The sequence below is a fragment of the Haemaphysalis longicornis genome, unplaced genomic scaffold, assembly GCF_048455015.1.
Source record: "Haemaphysalis longicornis isolate Haplotype H1 unplaced genomic scaffold, Haemaphysalis longicornis Haplotype H1 scaffold_2, whole genome shotgun sequence".
Classification (NCBI taxonomy): Eukaryota; Metazoa; Arthropoda; class Arachnida; order Ixodida; family Ixodidae; genus Haemaphysalis; species Haemaphysalis longicornis.
Genome location: NW_027526295.1, coordinates 251990584 through 252009881, shown reverse-complemented (window position 1 = coordinate 252009881; position 19298 = coordinate 251990584). Strand labels below are relative to the sequence as shown.

General features: G+C 44.5%; 1 protein-coding gene across 1 annotated transcript in view; it reads left to right on the top strand.

Moving 5' to 3' along the window:
- Positions 1–17626, top strand: part of LOC144170380 (ankyrin repeat and IBR domain-containing protein 1-like) — a 59645-nt gene extending 42019 nt beyond the window's left edge. Inside the window, exons 18-21 of the mRNA XM_077700150.1 lie at positions 1523–1630; positions 4521–4638; positions 4779–4858; positions 6422–17626. Of these exons, the coding sequence (XP_077556276.1) occupies positions 1523–1630; positions 4521–4638; positions 4779–4858; positions 6422–6669 (554 nt within the window). The 3' untranslated portion in view covers positions 6670–17626. The remainder of the gene's footprint in view (positions 1–1522; positions 1631–4520; positions 4639–4778; positions 4859–6421) is intronic.
- Positions 17627–19298: the final 1672 nt, after the last annotated feature.

Sequence of the window (19298 nt, the reverse complement as noted above, 5' to 3'; positions counted from 1 at the left end):
AAGGGACAAAAATAAGTATAGGTGCTGTGTGAAAGGTATAAATTGCACAAGGGGAAGAGTGTGGGGCAGAAGAGAAAAAAAAATTGTTGTCTCCATCTGCATGCACATGTGTACACAGTAGAACCCTGATAACACGACTTTCTCAGGACCGTGAAAAAGCATCGTAAGATGTGGGCGTTATACAGTCGGGACAACAATTACACCTACAAATAAAGTTTCGCGCAACGAATTTGCAAAAAACTTCAATGTAAACTACCAACTAATGCTTTGCAGGGCTCAGGAACCCAAGTCACTAAAAGGAGTAAATTTGAAACGAATAATGCAAGGCAGGTGCAAATCACGCTGCGTTAAAACAAACCTTGTACCGCAGTCCACTGCTGCAATTCCCACCAGCCAGTGCGAATCATGGCACACACGATCACGACAAACACATGCGGAAGCCTAAGCCTGTCAGTGTAACCTCATTGGCGATTCGCTGCTGAGTGGGAGAAATATAAACACCTGCACGCTGGCCTGGTGAACACTGCACAACAAGAGGAGATGCCGGCGAGGAGAGGGGAAAAAATATTGCGCAGAGGAGCGGGCAGCTGCTGGAGGGGAGAGAAACGAAAGGTGAGACGGAGACGAAAGCTACTATGCCAAAGATATGCCAAAGATTATGCCAAACAGGCCCGCGGCGCTTCAATTTCTTCCGCTGGTCAGTCGTGCGTTTTGCGTCGGATAATGGGGGTCAGGGATAAATTCGCGAATGGTAACCGAGGTTTCTAATGCATTGTTTTTACAGGAACTTTGCCGGGACTCAACTAGTTCATTGTAAAACTTGGGTTTTTGTTAAACCCGGGGACATATAACCGGGTTTCCACCGTATTTGTGTCCGTATGTGTGCGTGAAAGTGCTAGTTTTAAGCTAGATGCATTGATATATGCATGTCTTCTATATGACTGCTGTTCTTTTTTTATTTTTATAAAAATCCAGCACTGGAAAGATGGTACTTTGCCTAAGGGTATACAAAAACTTCACGCACTAGTAAAGTTAGCAGACCAAGCACCTTGCTGGCCAGTGCGTCATTTGTGCTTCATGGCTGTTTGTGCAAAAAACACTGCTTTGTCCTGATAACAGCAATGCCAATTTTATCGTAAACTTCGAACAAATAGTCTAGATGTTGAAGAAAACAGATGATGCAGTGGCAACTCACCAGGGTCTTGTGCCATTGGTGGCAGCCAATCAAAACTACACCCAAGAAACATTGCTGTGCAATTGTAGTGTTGCCTCTAGCTCTGTTTGGTTGTACCAATTGAGTGCTAGCAGGTTGCTCACACTGTGATAGCTATGTTTTTAGTGTTCCCATTGTTGCGTCACTGCTGACATTGCATAGAGCAAAATTTTAAAGTTTTTCAATGCTTTTCTTTTTCATTTTTTCTGTAAAGTGTTTTTAATGAAAAAGAAACTACACCCAGTGCATCTTAAGAATGGCTCAGAGTTACTTTTTGTTTGTTTCCCTTGTGTTTCTTTTCATTCTTAGGTGTCTGTGCACGAGAAGGCTGCACACGCCCCCGAGCTCGCAATCCGCGAACACAGAAACTTCACGAGCACTGTTCTCTCAGGTGCCAGACAATGCACGGTAGTGGAGGTAAGACGCCAAGGTGCACGCTTCCCCATAGTCTTGTGATAAACTTGTCCAACTACCATCTCTAGTTTTTCGTGCTCGTTCTTTGCCACTATTTTGCCATCAGCAGATATTTGGTTGCTAAGGGGGTCAGAGCATTAGCAACTCTCCTAGGTCAGATAACCGAGAGAGCAGTGCATTACGTTAACACGTAAAGCAGAATGGCGAGCAAGCTGTTCATAAAATGAATTAATGAAAAATGACACATTGCCTAAAAAACTGCATCCTTTGAACGAAATCATGAAGCGATTGCTCAAAATCATGTAGACATGCCACATTCACGCTTGACCTACGGGAAGCCCTATCTTGGTCCTTTTTGAAATCACTTTCTATAGCCACGTATGAAATATGTTGCAGGAGCTGCGAAAATCCGCACTGTAACCTGTACCAGACTACGGCTAAAGGACTCACAAACGAAGGCACATGTGCAGCCTATTTTTCAAGCATTCTTTATTTACTATCACTCAAACAAACACCCGCTGAAAACCCAGGCACGGTGTTTATTTCAACTTTTCTTTTTATAAAACATCTGCTACTGCATGATTTTCAAAAGTGCAGATGTGTTTAACTTCACTTTTTTTTTTCTGAAGAAGCATGTTACCACCCCTTAACTCTTTCGTTACCGCGGGAAATTGACCAATTTTGAGGGGTCTAACAAAACATTTTTTTTTGTGCTATACATATTGGTTAGGCACACATTGCAGTGACATAAAATGCAGATTATTCCATGCGCTTTCTAATGACACCAGTTTTAATAATGTGTTTTTAAATAATTATTGCGAAAAAAATTATCGAATTCGAAATTTTTGTCCACGCGTCGAAGAAAATAAGAAAAAAGTAAGTTGTGTATAATAAACTAGCAGTAGTAGAAAAAATTTAGAATATACATTTTGTAGGTAGACATTTCAAAAAGCCGTCCTAGAAAAAAAAATTGAGTTGCGCAGTACAATTTGTATGATATAAAAGAAAATGCTAGCCCGCGTGGTGCCCGGGCCATGTGGTGAAGCCCAACCGCTATTTCAAAGTTTGCTATTTTGGATGGTTCTCTAGAAGAAATCTGGTGGTTCGACATTATTAAAGGCCCAAATTAGCCTCCACGTGATGTAAAAACACCTTGTCAATGATTATGACTGGCACAATATTCAAGGTAAGCAAGCGATGCCAAAAAAATTCGATTGGAGTTGAGAACCAAACTCTTTGGTGGATGCTTGTTGACGTTCTGATGATCACGTATCAGTCAGAACTTTCATTGGAGGTTTATTATCATGTTCCGACTCACTATGGTAGCCCTGCTTGCAGGAATAAGGTACGATGCGCTAGAATCGTGCCCAGCAAGCTTTCACCAAGCCGTCGTCGGGCTGTGAAGCGAGTTCAGCACTACGAGCCTACTACATTGCAGCGCCACCGAACAGTTTTGAAAAGGAACAAATACAAAGCTGTTGGAGACTTCGTCAGAATAGACAGTACTACTAAGAAGCGACACTAGACCTCCGGAAATACCCCCGTATGAAACCGAAACTGACCGGTGAACAGCTGGTGGTGTTCAAGGCCAATTGGAAGCGTTCTCCTCGTCTGAACTGATACCCGACGACTTGGTGTTATCGTTTAACTTTCAGCAGAAGCTCTTATCGTAGAAGCAAGGCGTAGATAAAGTGGAAGCGCGAGCGGCATGCTTGTTTTGAGGAGCAGTAGCGGGCAATGGAGGCGCCATGGCAAATGAGCTTGTAGTTGGGTAACTGCGTAGTAGCGCCAAATATGAATTTCACAATGCAAAAACGAAACCGAAACTGCAGGAAACTGGTTGAAAATGGCAGGCACACTTGCTAGGCATGCGGGGGACCATCAGAAATAAGCTTTGGGAGAATAAAGCTGCCCTTTGTCCAAACCAAAGGTCATTAGTGAATAGCTGGGGCCATTTTCAAGTAATTATCACCCCTTAACGCTGTCGGATTACAAAGCTGACCGCATTATTTGGTATTTGACTTGCCAGGAGCCTTTTGACAAAAAAATATTATGGTAATGCAGCCTAACCACGATCTGCATTCTTTTTCTCAAGTCCAGCAGCCACGCCCCCTTCCTCAAAAACACATGCACCTCAGCTCGCAGAAAACGCCGTCAATAATCTCAATGTCGCCAAAACGGGAAAATTTAAACTGATTCTAAAAGGGCAGTGCCTAGACTAACCACTGGCCGCATTAGGTGTACGAGAAACGACTACAACATGTTGAAATAGCAAATATAAATCATCGATCACCGGTGATCGATTTGAATAGGCGTAGTAACGAAAGAGTTCAGAAATCGCACTGTACCCAGCATTGTGCTTGAGGCGACCACATTTTAAGCGGTATGCTTAAAATGTGGTTAAAAAGATTTGAAAAGCTTTAAAGGCACTTTTTAAGCATTAAAAATGCTGAAAAAGTTGTAAGGAAGGCGAACCAATGGCCACAGAAACCTGCATATCTAGCCCTGTGCTATATGCGGTTCTGTTATAAATGGTCTGCACTGTATGAGTTTATGTGCTGTGTGTTTGGGCTGTGTTATTGCAGTGCCAGAGGGTGCTTCTCGCTCTTTTTTTTCAGTAATTTGTGATGCATAGCAAGCTTGATAAGGACCTACATGCCTTTATGGCTTCGTGCTTGCGATTTCCTCATAAACATATTTTTTGCCCTCTAAGCACCATTTTCCATTCTGTGTCTGCTTGTTATATGTGTAATAAAATATCTTGAGCCTTATTAAAGCTCTGCACTGCACAGTGTTATGGTTAATCTTATGTCTTTATAATAAGGGCCTTCAAAAATGCAGCACTTCATTGCCACATTTAACGTAAATGCGTATGTCTTTTTCTTTTTTGCAGAGACACACAGGGGCCGCCGTGACGTGGATTTCTCAATGGATCTGATGATTGCCCTAGAACTGTCGAGGATGCAGATGATTGAAGACCAACGCCGCTTTGAGCAAGGCTGCAAATCAGAGTGAGCTTGCATGATTTGCTTCCCATCAGAGAATTCCTTTTTTCCCCTCTGCACATTGCCAAATCACTAATGAGATCTGGTGCATGCTTTTGTGAGGTTTCGAAGGACAGTCGCCACTAATTTTGTCACATTTTTTTCAGGCAACGTGCATCTGAGGGTGCAAGCTCAATTCATTCGGAACGGAGGCCTCGATCATCACCCGCACCGTGTTGCTCCCTTGGTCAGTCGGACAGTTTTATTTGCTCTTGATACACTGTATCAGTCGAGTAGGTAGAACAAAATGCAATAAGTATCGTCATAAGCAAACGGATTTGCTATATAAAAGTACACTGGACAATTGGGCTCTGTAGAGCAAAAGAAATTGGGCCTTCTGTTAAAACTTGTTGCGGAGCTAGTTGGTTCATAGCTGAAAGAAAAACTGTTCATGCAAACAGAGGACAAAGAAAGACACAAAACGACTGTGGTGCCAATTTTTGTCGTTTTGTGTCTTTCTTCGTTTCACACATTTTGGATATATATATCACGCTGTGGTTATTGCCAGACTTGTCTTTCAGTTGGCTGTTTGGAAGCACAGGGGGTTTGGACAGAGGCGTAATTCTTGTAAGCCGGCTTAAAAGCCAACTTGTTTTTATAACTGTCAATTTAACGAGCCAACTAGCTGCCAAGCAGCATGCTCACCTTGTTTGGACAAGGCTTGGGCAACCATTGCGGCTGTGGAGCTGGTCATCTTTGTGCATTTTTATCTGTGTTTGTGCCAAAGTGCATTCGTTTCGAATCCCATTAAGCTGGATTGCTTTCACTGAAGGTCGCAAGCCACTTGAAACCTGTTGAGGTTGCCTCTAACTTTGCTCAAAGTTGCTTCAAATGTAGCAGCACAGCTGACTTGCCCACAGCTTGTTGGATCACAGTTTGGTGAAACCTACTGTTCTACATTGTTATGGGTTTATGAGAGTTAAAATGGGGAATGTTTTTTAGTTTTCTTTTTCTTTTTTTTTCCCCCTTTGAAAACTTGGAAATTTTTTTTGTTCCGCATCATGGTGTGACTAGTCTTGCTCTCATTGGATAAATGGCTGCTGCTGCCTTGTTTTAAAGCAGTTACTTCAGCATTGTAGCAGAGCACCATGGCCACCGTGCTTTATCACAGTAGCCGTTACTTGATTCTTCTTTACATAAGCAGCTGCCATTTAAGAAAAGGGAGCAGATAAACCAATGCACCAATATGCATTGGCTCATTTGAAGTTAGTAAAAAAGGGCAATAACAAACTTTTGTTTCTCGAACTCCTGAGCCTCTACAAGTTCGAAAACAGTTTGTACTTGTTTTGTCGCGATCTGAATTCTGAACAGCGCTAATAGATGGGACGAGGGACGACAACACATGGGAGGCTTTCTTTCTTTACAATATTTCTTGCATGTTATTGTATTCAGTGAATGTAACAATGCGGAACCATAGTTGTACCTCACTTCAGTCTATATCAACCGTCTTGTTGCTGTTTTTTTTTCCCCATGAGTTGAATACCACAAGGTTAGATTGAACACTGTCGTCAACGGGATAAGTACTACTTGAAATTGACTTAAATTTGCCAAAATGATGATCTTCTGAAGCCCCAAGGTGTTCCCACAAGACTAACGTTAGTACAGCATCAGTACTTCACAACATAGTGACTTCCTCTTCCGCCAGCCAAGTGTAGTTTGTATAAACCTAGACCTCGTTATTGTTGCCACTGCATCGCAGTCTGCAGTCAGATTGTGGAATGTTGTCTTTCTTCATTTGCGCGTCGCATAGATGACGGGCATCAGACGGCATCACCTTCCCACAGTTCGAAAAGCGACAGTGCCATAGCAACCCCAGGCCTCACAGGCAAAGCATCCCGGGCGCCGCGGGCGAGTAGCTCTGCACAGCTTACAAGTGGATCGGAGCGCAGTGCCGAGCCCTCAGGAGTCATCGACACGAGGAACCTTGCCTCCCACCTGCCAGATAGTCGCCAAAAGCTGGAAAAGGACCTCTTCCGTCCAGGGGCCATGTCCGAGTGAGTGAGGACTGAAAACCAAAAAGTGAGGTCACTGTACGACCCGTCATGCACCCCCATTTCCCACCCTTTGTTTTTTATTTGTTTTTTTGTTCCATACCTTACATGACTGTTTGGCTTTCCATATCTGTTGTATTTAAACGTGTTACAACGTTGAAAACTGCTTTTCCTGTTGAGTTTGATTGAATGTCGGGTGTTGTGTCTGGCACCACGAAACTGCTGTTTGTGGACCGTTACAGCAAGAAGCTCCAATAGTGAAACGCAGATGACACCGCCACTGCCTGCCCGTTCCTTTCCCTGTATTCCACAGTGGTTTTGGTTTCCTCTGTGAGCCCCTTTGGTGCCATGATTGTGGATGCATTAAAAAATGTGTACGTGGTCTTACAATTGCAAATGTGACGGGGCATTAAAGGGACACTGAAGGCATAACCGAAGTTGGTCTAAATAGATAGATTGGCGGCTCCAGAAAACGAATATACCAGTCTCTGGGGCAGTACATTCAGAATAATCTCTTAAATAATCAAAAAATAAAGCTATCAGTCGCAGAGCAGAGATGACGTAAGCAGCAACTGACCAGATGTGCCAAGAGTCACGTGATGAACAACAGAATGAGGAGCATGCACACAAGCTCCCAAAGAAACAAGTAAAATCTTTCTTGACACATTAACTTTCACAAGTCATAAACAATTATAAATGTACATGTGTAATTCAAGCCGTGTTAACATTCGCAAGTGGCCAAGCCATGGTGCCGCTGGTTTGCAGGTTCGGCGTAGTCACATGACTGTTACCGCCAAACTCTACGTATGCGGCTGCGCAGGTAGAGCCCATCCGTCGAGTTGTAAATTTAATGTGTTTTTTTTTAGTTTTTTTTGTGCGCACGCACACCTGCATAGTAATAGCATGCAGATGCACGAGTACTGCCATTCAGGTGCTCGTACACCGGAGTACCTATGTGTTGTTTTTGCACTAGACATTGGGTGCTGTTACAAGTGCAACTAACAGATGGCACCACATAATCAAGCCGAGGGCATAGACAGCAGGTGAACTCACGGTGTGAAGGCCCCAACCACTGTCTGCTAGACGTTTTGTAGGTACAGTAAAAGGCCGCGCGGCACATCGCACCATCGTACGTGCCATGCGGCACCAAGGTTGGCGTGCACATACCGGGAGCTACAAACGTGTAGGGTGGGCAAGTTGTTTTGTTGTATGCGCTGAGAGCGCAACCAGTGGCTCTTGCGGCCACGATGGTTTGCTTGGTAGGTTTTAGTTTTCCTGCTGGACCACACCGCCGTCCCACTCGCTTCTGGTCGCCGTTTGCATAATGTGAAACGCCATGAAATGGTGGGAAAGAAGAAATGCATTTTTCATTGGTAATTTCTCTACAATTAAAGCATCTTTCACCACCGAATAAATGCTGCGAGGGCTACGGAGCAGTTCTACTTTCGTCTGAACCAAACTTGCTAGTTGCCGTCAGTGTCCCTTTAAATTGTTGGTTCATTGTTTCTGCGAGCATCACACATGCCTGTTCAGTCCACTTCTGTAAACACAGATGCAGTCATTGTGTAGTCTGGTCCAAAACTTGAAATTTGTTATACGTGAGCGTCCTATTTGCTAACTAAACATTACATTTGGTTTTACCACTTCCATTTCATCCTTGGAACAGTATGGTGCCACACCAACAAAGCCACTGCGGCTAAAGTTTGTTCCTTCAGCAAATGCTGTTTTTAAGTGCCATTTGGGGTTTTATGTACCCAACTACTGCTGGGCTGCGAGGCATGCTACAGTGAAGGGCTGCAGGTTTAATTCAGATCACCTGTGATCCACGAGATGCACCGCAATCCATTTTTTTGCTGCAATTTTGGCTTCCATAAAAACGACAGCTGCTGCAATAGGGAATTTGACGTGTGATATTGTGTCAAGGGGAAGCACTCGAGCCACAAAGCCACTGCAGAGGGTTTGTGCTGGTTACTGTTGGTTTCATACACAAACATACAATTTAATGAGTAAGGCGCAAATAAAGTAAAATAACTTGAAATTCGGTTTCAAAGATGTCGCCAAATTAATTGGACTAGTTGCAAAAAGTTTAGAAACTCACGGGTGCTTGCCTTGAGCTAAAATTGCTGTGAGATTTGAACTGAATTTGCCATAGTTGCCGTATGTGGCTGATTCCCACAAGCTTCCAGTTTCTACATTTTTTCTTGTGCTGCTACTCACCCACAGTTTGAACAAAACTACAGTGGCCTTGTGTACCAGTGCAGCGAATGGTGACTGTCATGTGTTTCTTAAAACACACAAAGTTGAATGTTTTTGTCAAGCACAGTTTGAACAAAACTACAGTGGCCTTGTGTACCAGTGCAGCGAATGGTGACTTTCATGTGTTTCTTAAAACACACAAAGTTGAATGTTTTTGTCAAGCATAAAATCTAGAGTATATCCTTCTGTAGCTGCGATTTTAAGTTAGGGATAAAAAAAAAGAGATAGCCTGACTCGCATTGAATATCTTCATTTTTCACTGCGTTGTACACCTCGCGACGAATGGGCGACTGTCTACACATCTGTGTATGTGCACGTGCATGCACACATGGGCACCGATGCATAATAATCTGAAAAATGCACAATGTGAAGCTCTCGGTTATGGCTGACACGCAGCAACGAGAAGCTATGGGATCAATTATCGGTCAAAATCAGTCAAAACAGGGCTTAATAAGTAAGCCTGAATTGTCATCTTTATTTTTAACATTGTTTGCCGGAATCATGAAAAAAGAATGCGAGTTTCAATTCAACTCTGTGCAGGCATGTTTGTTGAAAACATATTCCCCTTGGAAGGGATTAGTGGCCAGCCCAGCAGTTAGTGGCACCATGGGAAATCTGGAGCTATGGGTTTTGTTGTGTTTTTTTTTTACCGCAAGGCGCTCACATAGCCTAATGCACATCCTTCAAATCTGGATCAGAAGTTTGTGCCACATATGCTAGTCCCAGCTGGTGAGTAATTCTTGAGGACTCTGCACGCTTCAAGGCAACATTTATTTTCAGCCTTGCTTGTTGGCCAGGATGGGGTCACTCCCAACCACAGTGACTAATTTTTTGTCAGTGTCAGGGGATGCATATCTTGTGTGCGGAGTAGTTCGTTCCTATGGCTGTGTGCTGTTACCCAGGCGTGGAAGAAATGTACCCTCCTTCATCGTCTAGGAACAGCGGAAAGACCACGTTTTAGTTTCTCAGCAGTTTATATGTCTGCCAGGTTGTTATTGTTTGTGTGCGAGCATGACAAGGGTTATTGAGAGCTGTTGTGTGGTTTAATACAACCGTTTTTTAGCAACATCTTTTAGCAACCGATGATAGTTTGCTTGTAGAGTCAAGGATTTAGGACTGACAAGTCATGATTGTTTTAAGTTCTAGTTGCCCGAAGAAACAAATGGTAAGGTGTTGAGCTCTCACTTACTGTGAAAGTAGGCAGATTTTTTATGCCTGCCAATATGAAAACACAGTTATTAGGCTGTGTATTATCAACTCCGGCGCGGTTTCACCTCTGTGTCATCTTAGTGCAGAGAAGAACAATTCTGCTTTCTCGAGGCTGTTTGCAAGTTTGGAGTCTCAAAGCTAACCACTTCAGGGTGACTTTTCCACTTGGCTTCCTCTGCGTCTGCATGTTGTTCTGCATTGAATAGGAATTAGGGGGTCCTCAATCATGAGCCCGCGTTCCCCTTTTGGAACGTTGACGAAAATGGGACCGCAGTGACTTCCCTATCATTGTGCACTTTAAAGACATTTGCACTTTCTCCACTTGAGTCCCACACAATACAAAGAGTGAGTGAGCCCTGTAGGCTGCTGCTCAACATCCTTTGAATAGACATGCTTGCATTAAGAAGGGGGGATACAGCTGCGCATATTGCGCAGTAGTGTCACTTGACAAGATACAGAGGACCGTCACTGAGGCGCGCAAGTGAGCAATGGTGGCCATTTTGTTGTTTGTCAGTGTTGCCTGATTGCAGCTCGTGCTGCCTCACTGCTAACTTGTACGAGGTCATTTGTAAATGACCTGCCGGAGACGCAGCTACACGGCATCTTCGGACACACTTCTGCAGCTGAAATGCTGTGAAGCGCGGCATCTTTGATTTGCTTTCGGAACGACGCCAGTCGCACGGAGCCGCAGAGCAGGGAGGACAAGCTGAGACCACCACAGTTTATGGACTGAAAGTGCATAAACAACAAAATGGCGGTGCCCATGAACCATTGCAGTGTAAACAAGTGTCGCGTGATGCGAACTGACCAGTGATCACGGCGGCGGCAAGGAACAATAGGAGAAAAGAGTGCCCATACTCTGTAACCTTATCTAGTGACGCTATTGTGCAGTTTTGATACAATTCCGTTTTCGTGCGCCAGACTGCTCCAAAAACATGAACATTGTGAAAATTACGCCGAACTGCTTTAAAGCAGCCAGAAAGGCACGGATTTCAATGCTTGTGTCAGTTTCGGTGGGAAAGAAGGCCGAGTTGACAACAGGGTTTTCGTAGCAGCCTTAGTGGTGCCTTTTTTTGCAAGGATGGGGTGATCGTCTTGGTATTGCTAGGTCAGCTGAACCCTCATCTTCTGCCTTCCAGTCACCGCTCTTATCGTCTCTCACTCGAAAACATACGAATGACAGAAAAAGAAAGACTGAAATGAAGCAAATGATAGCTCCTAAAGCATGATTGGCTCTCTAGATGCGTTCACTGAAACGGCCTTCCTGTTTGGCCGTCGCTATGGAAACAAAAAGCCTGGCCGCTGGGTGAAGCTAGAGTCTTTAGTTGAAGCGGCTGCTGTGTAATTCAAGCGCTCGGTACACTTTGCCGATCTTTTCCCTGGTTTAGGTTACGCAGTCAGTTTCGTTCCCATTAAGTCATTTTATCTGTTGTGGTTCTAACATGGTGTAGTGGCGCTAACATGGTGTAGTAACGCTAACATGTGATAATGTTTATAACGTGTGCCAGATTTTGGGAAATTGTACAGCTTGAAAGACAGATTCCATTGAAAACAACGTGGGGCCAGCAACTTCGCCATGGCTCGTACTTTATTGTGAAATGGGGTGCGTGCATCTACAGTCAGGCTTCGTGAAGTGAACCTTTGGACTCATTGTGATGTTATAAAATGCTGAGTTATTTCTGTGTTTGACACCAAGCTTGCGAGCCTTGATAATTGAAACGATCGACTTGCCAGAAGTTGAGGCTTGTGCTGCATTGCCGTGACGTGTTCGGGAATGTGCGCCTAATAGCAGGACTGGTTACACGAGTAATAATAATTGATGTATGCGAAGTGAAATTTTAATGCCAAAACTGAGGTGGCTAAACATAGCTACTTTACTCAAATTACGGTCGGGGTGAACTTGCACATTGAAGGTTGAAGTGATGCAACAACCGCCACCTCGCTTTGTGCAATTTTTGCCGTGGCTCTGCATTTGTTCGTACAATGCAGTCAGGAATTAGACATAATTATTTCAGCATTGAAATGATAAAAAAAAACCACCTGACGATTGCAGCATTTTTCAATTTGAAATTTTTACACGTTACGCTGTCTATGCATACAGCCTCAATGCAATTTAAGAAGTTTGCAAGAAGGTAGTGAAGTTTGTACCTTGTGATACCCTGTTAAAAAAACCTTATCTATAGGCTATTTCGTTGTTATGTGTATTTCAAACAGATTCAAAAGGGTACTTCTTTGTTGCTGCAAATCTGGTTTTTAAGGTCCTCAAACGACGTTTTAAATGTTGTGAACTGCTCCAAATCAAGGTTCTTCTGCTCCGAAATTGAAATTTTTCTGCTCCATAAACTGCTCCCAAATGTGTTTCGGCTTTCTCAGCCCTGACTAAGGGAAAAGGATGCAGCTTGAGCTCGTAACTTCTGCAGCTAGTGTGTTATAAACTTTCACATGGCTTCTGACTCCAAATTTGATGCCCAGCTGCTGTCAACATTTGTTGTTTAAACTTAAAACGTCAAGGTAACCAAAAGCCACCTACTACATGAAATCAGCATCATCTTGATGTCAATCATTATTTCGTGGATGGTTTTGGGGTTTGCTTGTGGGCTATTGAACTCAGAGTGGTTTGCCGTTTCGGCAGTCAGCATATCTACATGGCGGGAGGCTGGCATTGTAGGTGCAAATTGTATACAGCCTAAACAAACTCAGCCAAAATAGTGGTTGTTAGAGTAATGATAATGATGATAATAAATAAATAATAATAACAGCAACAACAAATTGTCACACATTGTAGTGGAGTTATATTTGTCTCCTTGACATCCTTTCGCCTTTAGGCAGACCATCAGTTGAGTGGTGGCAGGGGTATTGGCTATGCAGGTTTGAAAGCTGCCTCCTTAATAAGCTTAGATGGACCTTGGCTTCTTCCATTGTCACGAATGTGATGCTGGAGGGGCGTCCTGTTTCTGGCTGTTGTCCACTCTGATAGGAAGCAGAGCCATTGCATGCAATGTAGAGTAAGAGTGAAAGCTGCACAGCCTGGTCGTTTGTAGGAGCAGTCTGAATTGAGATGCATGCATGCAGTTCTCAGCACACAGGTGGAGAGCCCATCCTCTTATTTTCACTGGATATGCTGCTGGTTTTTGCTTGTTTATCTATTGGGATGTTGGGGTGTATGGATCTCAGTTGAGTAAGAAAAGAGGGCAGGGCGGGAGTTCGTGATAGAAGAACGAAACAACTGCATAGGAGGTCGCCTACAAAAGGGAGCGGGTTATTGAATCACGTATTTAGAGGGAGCACTAAGCCTTGTGAAGGTTGTACATGGCAATGCTGCAGATCAAGGATAAGGAGGAGGAGGGGGGGGGGGGGGGGGGGGTGAAGGTGCAGGAAAGCATGGCAGGGGTTTCATCATGCAGAGACAAAGAGGTTTCCCTCAGTGTGCGGAAGCCGTTGGCACATGTCAACAAGAATGGAGTAACCAAGGCCCTTTTCAGCCATGTTATTGCAGGGGGGAGAAACAGATTCGATAGCTTTGATCAGGTGCTTGGGGTGATTGCACTCCTTTCGTCTCATAAGGGAAAACCACTTTGGAGGCAGAGAAATTTCCAACTCACCTTCCAAGTCTGGTAGTGTTATGCCAAGTTTAATTTCTGAGCAAGTGTTTAAATGTGGCCGAGCGAGCTGAATAAGGAGAAATTGACGTGGTATCAGCAGCTGAAGCTGGTCCTTCACTGCGTCACTTGCAGTTAATTTTTATTGGCTGGACAAATGCTGCGTTTCTGTGCAAACTCTGTGATAGAGGGGGGGCCCATCACATCGCCTGTCAACGGTATGTCGTTTTTGAGGCATGACACGCTATCTTCTGAGGGTAGTGGCGGTGTTATGCCTCATTTCAAGACCGCTTTAAACTTTTATCATGATTTAGGCTGACCTCTAAGTAAAATTTGCTCGCCCATGCGTACGGGTATTAGTTGTTGAGGTGTAATAACGTTGTTATTGTAGCTGTTGCACCATTTAGCATAGCTAGAGACACCTTTGTTGCGGGGATGTGAGCTAGCACGCATGTCGCACGTGGTGTAACTGACCCTCAGAGATGAACGGTTTGAGATTCTTGTCTTTCGACTAATGTATGCAGAGCTCTGCACGATGCGTGGGGGTAGTGTTAAAGTAGGGGAAAGGGCCCTTCAGGCAAACTTTTATTGTGACAGTTGTGAGGCAGCTACTACTTTCTGGGAGCACTATTTCAGCGTTCCTTTACTGGGCATGTAGCAGAACAGCATCCAACTTTCTTGTTTGTTTTGTTTTCTTTTCTTGCTCTCGCAGCCTTACTCAGGTACGCTTGCTGCCTTTGTTTTGAGATGTGTCCATACGCTGGCTTGAGAAGGTCACTGTGGGAAATAGGGAGGGATAGGGAAAGGGAGAGGGGGTTAGCCAGAATTGCAACTGGCTCATTGACTTTGAATAAACAAAGTGCAGTATTGGGCGAGTTGGTTATCCATCATTACTAAACAGCGCAACAAAAACACGGACTATAGCTGAGGTACACAGGACGAGCGCTGTCCTGTGTACCCGCGCTGTGTCGTTGACCGTCCTGTGTCGTTGACCCGCGCTTACCGCAGGTACACAGGACAGCGCTCGTCCTGTGTACCTCAGCTATAGTCCGTGTTTTTGTTGCGCTGTTTAGTAATGACTTTGAATAAGCTTGCTAGGCAGTAGACATGGGAAAAAGCTACCTCTGCGGAAAGGAGCTGCCTGTCACTCAAGCATACACTGTTTGTGGCTCTCCTTCTTGGTTTCGGGCCTTTCAAATATTGTTGAAGTTATTTGCAATATACGATAAAAAGCTTTTACTGTCTCTGATTATCACTGATGCTGAAGGGAAGCGAAGTCAGTCAGTTGGGTGATAGTAGCAGTGGTAGAGAGCCACCCGATGCACCTATGATAACTCTGTTGAAATTTTCGTGTGAGGAGGTTTCAATACCATTGCTAGCCTGGCAGACGTGGGGAAGGAGTAGGCTGTTACGAGGATGTTGATTGTTAATGCAAGTCTCAGTACTGGACTCTCCTCGATGCTTATGGGGCCAGTGGGATTGCTGCAAGGTGTGTTTGAATACTTGCAGTGATGCTGTTACTGTTGTACTTGACTTCATGCTCCAAAGTAGGGTTAAGGTGAAGGAAAGTACAGCTGCAGTCGAAATCGGCTTCAAAGTCTTGGTCGAGTTCAAACTGTGCGTGACGTTTATCGTTGGCAACGCAAGCATGTCGAACGCCATGTTTGAGGCAGTTGGTGTAGCCACTGTCAGGTACAACGAGTAGTCAGTCTTGCCGTGAATCACATCACAACGGGGTGAAAGGGCAGAATAATGCTGAAAACCGCTAAATGTCCCTAATGGTGGCATACCAAGGAGGTAGCTTCAAAGAGCTGGACTTGTTGATGGTGTATTGCCCCCTAAAAGGAGCGTGCTGTGCAATGCTGCAACAAGAAATTCATTTTGTCATCCTTATCGTACAAGCATCTACCCAACCTTTAATCCACCTAAGTTGAATTGCTGGATTAGTGCTTCCATATTTACTGTCGATGGTTGCGATGCACCATTTTTTGTGCGAGCGTTTCGTTTCCTGTCAGCCACACTTTACCCATCCTTCAGTGTGCTGAAATAAAGAAAAGAGCCCATTTTTGGCTCGGGAGCTTTCTAGGCCATCCTTGACATAGGGCGGTGTGTGTTATTGGAAGGAAGCTTATTGAAGGCAAGTAATGTGGCTTGCTTTGACCACAAGCAGTTTGTATTAACACCATATTTTTTATGTACCTATACTTTATTTATGTGACACATTTCGATCTAGTAGCCTCGAGGCATTATATTCCGTAGTGTGGTTTCTTGATTTTGATGAGCATTCAGTGCTTCGCTGTGCTGGCTTACTGACAGCTCTGAAGTGCAAACAAAGAACCGGTGCACTACCTCTCGAGTGTGGTGCCAGTGGCTTTTGAGGGCCTTGGCTGGTTGGCTTGCTGTAGAAAGCATGAAACGTGCACCACCCACTGCAGGTTTGAAGTGACGTGTGTGCGCTGCTGCGTATCAAGGGCATTTCTTGTAGCCAGAGAATCTGCAGGCTTGTTCAGGCGATGTGTATTCGTAAGTTGGCTGATAGTAGTCAGGATGAACTATCAGGAAGACAGGCGGAAGAGACTGGTTGTTCGAGGAAAGTCTACAGCCTGAAAAACTTGCCATCCTGTGGTGTAAGGTTATATAGTTTGATGTTTGGTGTCCTGTACTGATGTGTATTTGTGTGTAATTCACCAATGTAAAGTGACTCTTTAGCAGCACCTTAGAAAATGTTGTTGGGTAGCACAACTAGCCAAATCACCATATACCTACCTTTCCTGAATAACCAGTATTACATATTCACACTTTTTATGGAGCCTTAAAAACGAATGACCACGGATGGCCATGGTAGTTAGTTTTTCCCCCTCAATACATTGCAGACTGGTGTAGCAGTGTGACTAAGCCTAAAAAAGTGCAACCCGACTAAAAAAACTGCACTGATGGGTTTAGGATATCTTTGCGAGCAGGGTGTTGTTCCAAGTTGTGTGCACTGGAGGGACCGTATTTTTGTACCACACGTCATTTTGTAAGACGGGGCCCTTTTTTGTACGGTATAGAGTACCAAACCTGAATAAGGGGAGCCAGGTTTTCTTACAGGGTCAGTGGAGATTGGCTGCTCCCGGTTCTCCACTGTTGCGCCTTTGCCAAGGTGCCAAGAAGCCCAAAAAATAACGAGGAGAAAATATGGCACGAGCAAGTTTCGCTGGACGAAAACTGCTCGAGGCTTTTTAATTCCGCAGGATATTTTTAGGACACCTAGGGGTTTACACTGTGCTTTTAAAAAGACTGCATTTTATTTTAAGTCAGTGTGCATATTTTTAGTGCCTAGGTAATTAGTTCATATGCTATATGTCAGTGGTACAGAACATACCTCTGCTGTGCACAGCACTTGTGCACTTTTATAATTTAAACCCGGTTCCCGTTCTCGAGAAGATGCTGCTGTTCTTGTTGGGAGTGGCTTTGTTCTTTCTCTAGTCCCCCAGGTTTTACCAGCTGTCTTTGAGTGAATGTCTAGTTTATAAGTGATTGCAAAGTGCCTTGGGTCGATCGCAGACATGCGTAGGCTTAAGTCCTTGTTGAAGCTGTCTTCGCCGCTCTTAGCTATCCGCGTGGCACCAAGTCACTCTGTGCGTTTTACGCGGCTGTTTTTTTACTGAACTCTGGTTGAAGTTGCTGAATATATTTTGGTTTGTCTTCCGGGTGCTTTTTTCACCTCCGCGCACTTGTTTCCGACTGTGTCTGCTGCCTTTTGTGTCTAGAGTCGGGGCAAGGCGGTGTAAGTTGGCATTGCTTGTGATGCTCTTGCGCTCATTAGGTTGCTTTGATGATGCCTTGGATAAGCTTGTGTGATGGTTTGACTGCATGGACCTGTGTTTTACACAGCACAATAAACGCATATATGACGACCATGTTGTCTTGCTTTGTTATTGATTTTTTTTTTGTCTCATAAAGACACTGCAGCTTCGGCATTACAAGGTTACTGTAACTTTGTTCCTCTCCGGTGTTGTGGGGCTGCTGGTAATGCCATGTAATCTGACCTTCCTTGCATCTCTGCTGACAATGTTTAAACGAGCAGGCTGCACTCGTAAAGCAAACAGCGTTTGGAAACAATAGGCAGATTTATAGGAAAATCTTAGATTGAAGTGTTGTGCTTTGAAAGTGAGCAAGGTCTACAAGGACTTAAAAGTTATGGTAATTTTATTCAAATAATCTTGACCGAGGTGGCTGATTCGTCCCCACCATCCCATGATTAATAAAGTTTCTATGAGTCTATCAATCTATTAATGTCTACAGTCACTTCATGGGCTATGCTGATTGGGGATATTAAAGTGAACGTAGTCAAGTCATCTGCCCGTGTAGGCCAATGTCCTGCACCGTGAAAAAAAAAAAAACTAAATAGTTTCATTTCATTTCATTTATTGTACCTACAAGGCCCAAAGGCATTACAGAAGGGAGTGGAATGAATACATAATATATATACAGGAAAGGTTATCAAAAAGACAAAAAAAGATTAACAAAAAGTACTTTTCGATTGCAATTTTAAATGCAGACAGATCGGTTATGGTAACATTTGAGCCCGGCAGTTGGTTCCATTCATTGGTAATTTTAGGGATAAATGAGTAAAAAATTAATTTGTGTGGCAATATGGAGGAGGAGGAGAGAAACGTTTATTGGAGCGGAAAGTGCTATTGTGGGTGGCCTTCCTAATCTGGATAGCTGCGAGTCGTGGCAGCTGCTCTTGCCCGAGACACGAAGTTAACCTGCGTCTCTAGCAGGCAGCTGGTCAGCTCGCACTCCCACTGCTCCAGGGAGGGGGAAGGGATGGGATTTGGGTGGTAGGGGCATGTCCAGACAAGGTGGTATGTGGTGTTGGGGGTTTTATAGGATGGGCATTCGTAGGGATACATGGTTGGTGATATGTTGTGTAGAATTGTTGTGTTGTAGTATGTCTGGGTTTGTAGTCGTTGCCAAAGGCGTGCGTCGTTGTGTTGAGAGATAGATGAGGAGAAGGATAGACGAGGTGATTTCGACGGTAGTGGTACAAGATGTCTGTGTAACGACTCGGGACTGGGGGGTGAATGAGGGATTCCGGTGGGTCTTCTCTGCCTTCAGGGAATTCCCGGGTAGTTAATTCGCGGGCAGCGGCATGTGCCGCCTCATTCCCTGGAAGGTTGGCGTGGCCTGGTGTCCACACGACGTAGATGGAGGGCAGCTTGTTTATGCGTCGTAGTATGTTGAGGGCTTGAGGTGAGATACATCCTTTTTGATAGTGGCGGCATGTTTCCTGGGAGTCTGTGATGATGACAATGTAATCTGTCGCGGCTGTGGTTGCGGCTAGAGCTATGGCAGTTTCTTCTGCTGTCGTGGAGGTGGTAGTGGATAGCGCGGCGGACGTCAGGAGGGTTTCCTGGGTGTTGAGGGCTACAAGGGCGTGAGCTTGGCGGTTATGATATGCAGCTGCGTCGGTGTATCTGGTGTCGGGGTCCTTCGAATAGCGTCTCTGGAGATAGCGGACTCGCGCTGCTCGTCGGCCTTTGTTGTAAAAGGGATGCATATGGCGTGGAATAGGGGCTACTTT